This window comes from Priapulus caudatus, unplaced genomic scaffold (genome assembly GCF_000485595.1).
Source record: "Priapulus caudatus unplaced genomic scaffold, Priapulus_caudatus-5.0.1 Scaffold2277, whole genome shotgun sequence".
Classification (NCBI taxonomy): domain Eukaryota; kingdom Metazoa; phylum Priapulida; class Priapulimorpha; order Priapulimorphida; family Priapulidae; genus Priapulus; species Priapulus caudatus.
In genome coordinates this window covers 25,867-34,790 of record NW_014579338.1, presented here as the reverse complement: position 1 = coordinate 34,790, position 8,924 = coordinate 25,867, and the positions used below count along the sequence as shown (strand labels likewise).

At 49.2% G+C, this 8,924-nt stretch overlaps 1 protein-coding gene across 1 annotated transcript in view; it reads left to right on the top strand.

The window, feature by feature from the left end:
- Positions 1-345: 345 nt before the first annotated feature.
- LOC106818491 overlaps positions 346-8,924 on the top strand; it is a gene marked incomplete at both ends in the record, with an annotated part of 23,203 nt that continues 14,624 nt past the window's right edge. The window contains 1 exon segment of the mRNA XM_014823189.1: positions 346-407. Coding sequence (XP_014678675.1) covers positions 346-407 — 62 coding nt within the window.

The window sequence follows — 8,924 nt, the reverse complement described above, 5'->3', positions numbered from 1 at the left end:
TCTCTCTCTCTCTCTTTCTCTCTTCACTCTCTCTCTCTCTCTCTCTCTTCTCTCTCTCTCTCTCTCTCTCTCTCTCTCTCTCTCAGGGCCGTGGCGGTGACGCTGGTTCATGCGCTTGCAATCAGCGTAAGCGTTTATCCCCTCCAGCTAGTCCAGACCGACGCCAACAAACACGGATCGTGACGATGTGATGATGACGGATTCCATAATGTAATGGCCTGTTGACAGTTTCCCGGAGTTTCCCAATGGAGAGGGACAGCAGCAGGAGGAGGAGGAGGGGGAGGGGTGTGGGAGTATATAGGTGGGTATGAACCGCTTGTTGATCTATCGCTTCTCTCGTTGCAGGTGAAGCGACCACGACTCGATAGCAGCTCCGAAGCGAGCGAAGGACTGCTAGCGCATAGCCAGTGAGTATATAGCATGTCCGTATATGCATCTACCTGCTTTTATATACCTATATACCTGCCTATATGCACTTATATATATACCTGCTTATGTATACCTATATACCTGCATATATGCACTTATATATACCTGCTTTTATATACCTATATACCTGCCTATATGCACTTATATGTACCTGTTTTTATATACCTATATACCTGCCTATATGCACTTATATATACCTGTTTTTATATACCTATATACCTGCATATATGCACTTATATATACCTGTTTTTATATACCTATATACCTGCCTATATGCACTTATATATACCTGTTTTATATACCTATATACCTGCATATATGCACTTATATATACCTGTTTTTATATACCTATACCTCCATATATGCACTTATATATACCTGCTTCTGTATTCCTATATAACTGCTTTTTATTTACCTGTTTCTATATACCCATATAATTGCTTATATATATTTATATAATTACTATATACCTATATACCTATAGACCTGCGTCTGTATATATCTAACTGCTTCTATATATATATATATATATATACCTATATACCAGCTTATATCTTTTCGTACGTGTAACAGTTGTTTAGTAACCAACGGCGGGCACTTGGGCCGCTTCGATAGTAAAACGATGGTAAATTGTATTTACTATCAAAGTTTTAATGTTTATCTACTCTGTATATATCTCCTAGTAATTTCTTTTTAAAAGCCGTTAAAATGCTGTTCTACAACTTAATACTGCGCACGCACGCCACTGCTCACAAACTCACACGAACGATATAGACTATATTTTGTGAGTTTGTATACCCAGCGGCGTACGTACGGCAAGATTTTGTGTTGTAGCGCAGTATTTAAACGGAATTTACGTGGATTTTTTTAAGGCATAAACATAAAATTACATAAACATAAAAGTAAATAAAAGTACATAAACATTAAATCTTCGGCAGTAAATACGATTTGTGTTTATTTACCATCGTTTTTTTATTATTGCAATGAACGCATTGAAGCGCATGCAGCGTCAGCGTCGACAGCTATCGCGCGCGTGAATGTCGCGTGAATTCACGTGTAGGTGCTTGAGCCGCACTGGCCGCTAGTCACGGGTTCACGCGCGCGGCTGTTACATCTACCGGCGTCACCCAGAAGCTCTGGTGAATTACACATGGGTCACGTGGGAGAGCGCATCGCCTGTTGTTTTCGCAGTCATTCCTGACATATATATACATACATAGAATATATATATATATATACATACATATATATACATAGAATATGTATATATATATATATACATAGAATATATATATATATATATATATATATATATATATATATATATATATATACATAGAATATATAATATATATCAATAGAATATATATATATATCATAGAATATATAATATATCAATTAGAATATATATCTATACTATATAATAATTTTCATACTTATATAGTATATGTATTTTATTCTCCGCTCCGTGAAACCCTCTGTCAGGTGGGGGGTTTTGTTTGTTGTTCCCCTGTGTGGTGTGTGTGTGTTCTGGTGGTGTGTTGGCATGAGTGGTCCCGTGAAAGATTTGGGTGGGCTAGCGTGTAATGTATGACTTTGTGCTATTGTACTCGTGCGTCCTATAATGAACACTACAGATATGTTTTTTGGAGTTTTCTCGTCCATAGAGAGCGAAAATATATTAGGCTCATAATTTTCTATTAAGAATTTAATAATTGTCGTCTTCATTGTTCATCTCCCGATGTTCTCCTTCCTGTCTGCTTGTCTCTCTTTTTCTGTGTCGCCCCTCCCTTCTCTTCTCTTTCTCTCTCCCACAAACTTTTCTTGCTTTCTTCTAGTCTCTCTCTGTCTCTCTCTCCCCTTTTCTCTCTCTGTGTCTCTCTCTAATCTCTCTCTCTATCTCTCTTCTCTCGCTGCTTCTCTCTCTCTCTCTCTCTCTCTCTTCTGCTCTCTTCTCTCTCTTCTCTCGCTCTATCGCTCTCTCGCCTCTCAATCGCTCTCCTCCTCTCATCTCTCTCTCTCTCTCTCTCTTCCCCTCCCTCTCTCCTCTTTCTTCTCTCTGCTCTCTCTCGTCTTCTCTCTCTCTCTGTAGTCTTTCTCTTTCTTCTTTCTCTGTCTCTCTCTTTCTGCTCTGCTTTCTCTTTCTCTCTCTTTCTCTTTCTCTCTCTCCTCTTTCTTCTTCTCATCTCTCTCTCTCCCTCTCCTCATATTATCTCTCTCTCTCCCTCCCTCCCTCTCTCTGTCCCGCTTTCTTAGTCGCATACCATCTCAACCTCCTTTTCTCTTACCCTCGTGCGTTCCTTCTCTTCCCCCTCTCTCTCCATCTATCTCTCTTCATCTATCTCTCTCTCCATCTATCTCTTTTCTACAGCCCGATTGAAACTGTTAAATATTTGCCTCGCGCGCTACGCGGACGCATATTTATCCCGTTCGCACCGCTACGTACGCGGGCTGCTGCCATTAAACGCTGTCCAAAGTGAAGGGGAGAAAACGTGCGCTTTTCAACGGCATTCTCATTAGAGGCTGATAAATCAAACTGCGAGAAAAAACATTGACAAATCAGCAGCACATTTGGACAAGCTGCCGCGCGGATAATAAGAAACAGACCAAAACAGGGCGACTGGCCCCCGCTAAAGTAGACCAGTCACTCTGACAGTTCCCACGCGGGATGGCCCCACGAGCGAGCGGCACCGAGAGGGATGTTGGGAGCGTGGCGCGCAGGGCACCCAGGGGGATGTTGGGAGCACGGCGAGCTGGAATACTGGGAGCATTAATGGAGCAACGCAAGATTATGCCCCAGGTACCGACAGATAGACAAACAGACGGAAGGACGGACGGACGGACGGACGGACAAACATACAAACAGACAAACAAACAAACCTAGAAAGGTTGGCTTTCTTAGAAGACGTCGGCGTGGCTGCCTGTCGTCGGTTCGCCCTGTCGCTGCAGTGTGCAGGCAGTCGGCAGGGCGGCGGCGGCGGCGGCAGTGCGGGCACACACGCGGCAGCTGTGCAGCAGTGCTGTGGTGCAGCCGTGTATTTATGGCCTCGTTCTCCGCGCTTTTATTGAATGTAATGAAATGGCGCGTTCAGTTTAGAGCCACTTCTCGCTGCTTTACTCGCGCCATTACATTGCTTCTTGTTTCTTCGTCTTCGCTGGGAGCGAGGAATGCCGCCGCTATGCGCTGCTCACGCACGCACGCACGCACGCACGCACGAACACACGCACGCACGCATGCATGCACGCACGTACGCGCGCCGCCTTTTTCTCGCCCGCGCCGTTTTTTCGTCGCCCGCGAGTTCCGCGCATGCGCACTCGTTCGACACGGTCTCGTTTCGTCGGTGGGTCCGCGGCTGCCTCCCTCCCCCCACCGGCTCTCCCTCCCCGCGCGTACACCTTCAGTCGTTAAACGTTGAAAAATGTCGCCGCGATTCCCTTTTGTTTTGCCCACGAGCGCCATCTATCTGATGACCCACATCATCGCGCAGGGTGAGGGGCGATGCGTCGTGGTGGGGTGGGAGGGGTGGGTGGGGGAGTAGGGTCGTGTGCTGATGCTAGGGATGACGGCCTTGCAGCGGGTGGCAAAGATGGAGATTCTGTGTAAACCTACGTTAGTACCAGCATTGCAACAACAGCGGGGAATTAACATAACAAAAATATTTACTTTAATTAAACAAAAGCCTTATTCTCGTGTGTAAGTGAAAACAACGATACCAGACAACATATTCGCAGCCGACTGCTACAACCTTCCCCCCATCACACAGCAGTCAGACTACACAAAGCGCTAAATTAGCAAAATTAGCAAAACACGGAAGCCCCGTGGCGCTATTCGCTATTTCGCTGGTACCGCCGAACATTAATAACTGAAGAAATAAGCGTAACTTCATACTGGACTAACTTCAGACTCCAACGGACCGCCATGGGATTTACTTTATTTTTGCCGACAATGATGATGATGAGATGTAGAACAGCGTGGATATACATTTTGTTACGTGATATTACGTTGCTGCTATCGTGGGCTGTGTGTGTGTTGTGTGTGTGGTGTGTGCGTGGCGTGCGTGCGTGCGTGCTGTGGCGTGCGCGTGCGTGCGTGCGTGTGTGTGTGTATGTGTGCGTGCGTGGTGCCGCGTGCTATTCGGGGCGCGGCGCGTGTACATGTGGTGTGTGTGTGGCGCGTGGCGTGCGTGCGTGCGTGGCGTGTGTGTGTGTGTGCGCGTGGCGGTTGCGCGTCGTGCCGTGTGTGTGTGTGTGTGTGTGTGCGTGTGCGTGTGTGTGGTGTGTATGTGTGTGTGTGTGTGTGTGGTGTGTGTGTGGGTGCGTGAGTGAGTGAGCGCTGCATGCGTGTGTGTGTTGTGTGCGTGCGGTGCGTGGCGTGCGGTTGCGTTCGTAGGCGTGCGTGCGCGTGTGTGTGCGTGTGTGTGTGTGTGCGTGGCGGTGTGCGGGTGTTGTGCGCGTAGCGGGCGCGTGTACGTGTGTGTGTGTGTGGGGGGGGGGGGTGAGTGTGTGTGTGTGTGTGTGTGTGGTGTGTGGTGTGTGTGTGTGTGTGTGTGTGTGGTGTGTGGTGTGTGTGTGTGTGTGTGACTGTGATGTGTGTGTGTGTGTGTGTCGTGTGGTGTGTGTGTGTGTGTGTGTGTATGTGTGTGTGTGTGTGTGTGTGGTTGAGTGTGTGAGTGTGTGAGTGTGTGAGTGTGTGTGTGTGTCGTGTGGTGTGTGTGTGTGTGTGTGTGTGGTGTGTGTGTGTGTGTGTGTCGTGTGTGTGTGCGTGGCGTAGTGTGTGTGTGTGTGTGGTGTGTGTCGTGTGTGTGTATCGTATAGTCTATCCGACACGCCGATATGCTAACGTTTTTAGTTTCACGTTTAGCGCACTTCCTGAATGTCACGAATGCTCTCTACAGCAGTTATTCAAGCTTATTCGGCGTTACGCGTGGCAAACAAGAGACGCGCGCGTGCATACGCGCAGTGCCGTGCGTGGGCGTGCGTGCGTGCGTGCGGGTATGTAGCATGTCTTACACGGCGTTTCGAGTGAGCGTGCATCGCTGTCTTTTTTCGTTCATGTCTGGCTGTACAAACTAGGCAAAATACTCGGGGAAAAACCCCGCATTTTCTATTACTCCGTAGAAGGCATCTAATAAAAAAAGTTATAAACAGCAAGTCGTTATATTTTCGTAATCATCTGCCTATATGAATTATGCCGAAAAGAATTCGGCATCCTCGCCCGCTCTCCCCGCTACTCCGCCGCCCGCCGCTCCCGCACCAGCGCCGCGCTATTCTGGCCATTGCAACGGGTGTGCCATCATCGGATAATACAGCGCTGGGCCTATTGCTGTGCGCGCCGAGTTCTAGATTCGTGTCTCTCGCCTATCGGAGTGGCGCGTGAGCGTAAGGCTGGGATGTGGGAGTTGGTTTGCTGTGTCTGGTTGATGGCCGGGCTGTCGGCATTACGCGGACGCTCGTGAAAGCACCGTGCATGGCATGTAGGCGAACGTCGCGGCAGAGTGTGCGGTGCTTTGAACCAACATGCGTGGTGAACTGCGAGCAGGGACGTAGCAGCGCGGGACTTCCGTCTCGCCACGATGGTCAGGTAGTGGGTACTGGCGGCCGTGTAGGCAGTCTCCCCTGTCTGCCCCCCCCTCTCTCTCTCTCTCTCCTCCTCTCTCACTTTCCTCTGCTCTCCCTGCTCTCCCTCTCTCTCTCTGTCTCTCTATCTCTCTCTCTGCTCTGCTCCGCTTTCTCTCTCTCTCTCTCCTCTCTCTTCCTCTCGTTCGTCTCTCGTCTCTCGTCTATCCTCTCTCTCTCTCTCCCGGCCAGCCCCTGCCTCTCTCTCTCTCCTTCCGGCCCCCCCCGTTCTCTCTCTCTCCCTCTCCCTTCACTCCTGCCTCTCTCTCTCTCGCCAGCCCTCTCGTTCTAGCTCCTTCTCCTCTCTCTTCCTCCCTGTCTTCTCTCTCTCTTCCCTCTCTCCCTCTCGCATCGTCTCCTGCCTCCTCCCCCCTCAGCGTCGACTTCATCCCGCTCAGGAACCACAGCGGCACCCCGACTCAGACGACATGTGGTCAGCACTCTGACAGTCACATACAACTATCCGTAACTACTCCGCCGTTATATATGACTGCGCTATGTATATATTGACATTTCTTTATATTTATCTTCAGGAGAGAGAGAGAGAGAGAGAGAGGAGAGAGAGAGAGAGAGAGCAGAGAGAGAGAAGAGAGTCCTGTTTCGTGTGCTCGATTTTTGCATTCTATCGGTTCAATGATGTCATAGATAATGTCGGCTGTTCGCGGGTGTTATAGCGTAGGAGGAGAAAGAAGTGAGAGAGAGATGAGGAGGGAGGATGATGAGAGGAGAAAAGGATGAAGAAAAGGAGGATAGAGGGGGAGATAAGGAGGAGGAGGAGGAAGAGGGGGAGACTGCTTTCGCTGCGCATGGAAGTTTGCAGAATCGATGGGGAACGCGAAAACGCGGGCAGGGGCGCGAACAATGCATGTCTATTACTACTCATCATCGGTAGGTGTGGCAGGTGCTGCGTGCCGTGCGTGCGTGCGTCCGTGGCGTAGTGTGGTGTGTGTGTGTGTGTGTGTGTGTGTGTGCTGTGTGTGTATCGTGCGTACATGTGGCCTGTGTGTGGTGTGTGCTGTGTGCGTGTGTGTGTGTGTGTGTGGTGGTGTGTGTGTGTGTGTGTGTGTGTGGTGTGTGTGTGTGTGTGTGTGTGTGTTGTGTGCCTGTGTGTTGTGTGTGTGTGTGTGTGGTGTGGGTTGTGTGTGTGTGTGTGTGTAGGTGCAGTACGCGCGCGTGTGCGTTGCGTGTGTACATGGTGCATGACATGATGAATAGTGTTTTTTATTCGCGTGTGATTGGTATGTTTATAGTTTATTTGAGCGGCTAGCATCGTAAAAAGCGCTTCAACAGCGGCGTAGAGCCGTGGTCGACGCGCGCGAAGGAATTTATTGTGAATCGTAAGAATTACGACAAACGCCGTATAAACCTCCTCATTGAAAAAGCACCCTAATTATATTATTAAAACTACGCGTGCATTCGAGGTTCCGGAAAGACAATCCTCCGAGACTCATTTTTACCTGGCAAATTAATTGATTTTACCACAGTGCAATTAACATAACACGGCGTGGGAACTGTAATTAGTGAATGACGTGGCGGTTACGGTGCGAGTTGCTGCCGATGATAAAAAAAATTCTGCCAAAAAATATAATGGCGTGTGTGGTGGGTCTGCGCTTTGGTTGGGGGCTCCTTCCTATTATCTAGGACCAGCTAGCACGACACTTTCGTTTTGATGGCACAAAACACGCTAGCATGGCATACAGCACGAGGAAGTAGCTGCTGCTACGACGTACGTGTAGGCCCGTTTTTTTGAAGGGTTGTAGAACAGTAATTACAAGTTTTAAGCAGCGGCAGTGTCCGCCGGCACCGACCTTAAATGAAATGAACGTGAAGCATTAATAGTGAGCGGAGCTCGTGAAGAAAAATGACGGCCCGCGCGTTTCGGCGTTTGCGTGAGTTTGTGTGAGTTTGTGTGAGTTTGTGTGTGAGTTTGTGTGAGTTTAGGTGGGCGTTCTGTGGCGCTAATGCACGGCGACTTGTTATAGGCCTGAGCCTGGCTCTCAGTAGATTACCACAGTAACGCACCGCTACGGCGACCCCGACTGTTCCCCACCACGCGAGGTGTGTGCGTGTGCGTGTGTGTGTGTGCGTGTGTGTGTGTGGTGTGTGTGTGTGTGTGTGTGGTGTTGTGTGTGGTGTGTGTGTGTGTGTGTGTGTGTCAGTGTGTGTGTGTGTGTGTGTGTGTGTGTGTGTGTGTTGTGTGTGTGTGGTGTGTGTATGTATGTGTGTGCGTGTGTGTGTGTGTGCGTGCGTGCGTGCACGTGTGTGTATGTATACATGCATCTGTATGTAAGTACACATGTATGTATGTACACATGTATGTTATGTACACATGTGTAGCGTACACATGTATGTACAGATGTATGTCATGGCATAGTTAGGGCCGCCTATAGCTACTCGCTTCCGTTTGCCTCGCCACAACTCTCCGTATTTTCCGCCGCGTCATCAAGCGTTGCAAACGTCATTGTTGATTCCCCCCTCCCTCCCGTCCCTTTGCTTGCTTCTGCTATCCCCCTGCCTCCTCCTTCTCCGCCTTGTTAAACAGCAGTCGGTGCTGGCAGTGTGTGTCCGCGCTGGCATAGGACCGGAGCGGTAAATATACACTGGTCAGAAGACTGGAAGCGAGTCCTACCGTGTACGCAGTGATGCTTGGTTTAACTGCTGGACGAGGCCGACAGAGAGAAGTAGAGAGAAGAGAGGGAGAGAGAGAGACGGAGAAATGAGAGAGAGAAGAGGTCGAGGAGAGAGAAAGGGAGAGAGAGGAGAAGAGGGAGAGAGGGGGGGGCGGGGCGGTAGAGAGGAGAGGAGACAAAAAAGGGAGAGCGGAGAGGAGAGAGGGAGAGAAAAGGGAGCGAGGCGAGAGAGGAAAGGAGAGAGAGAAG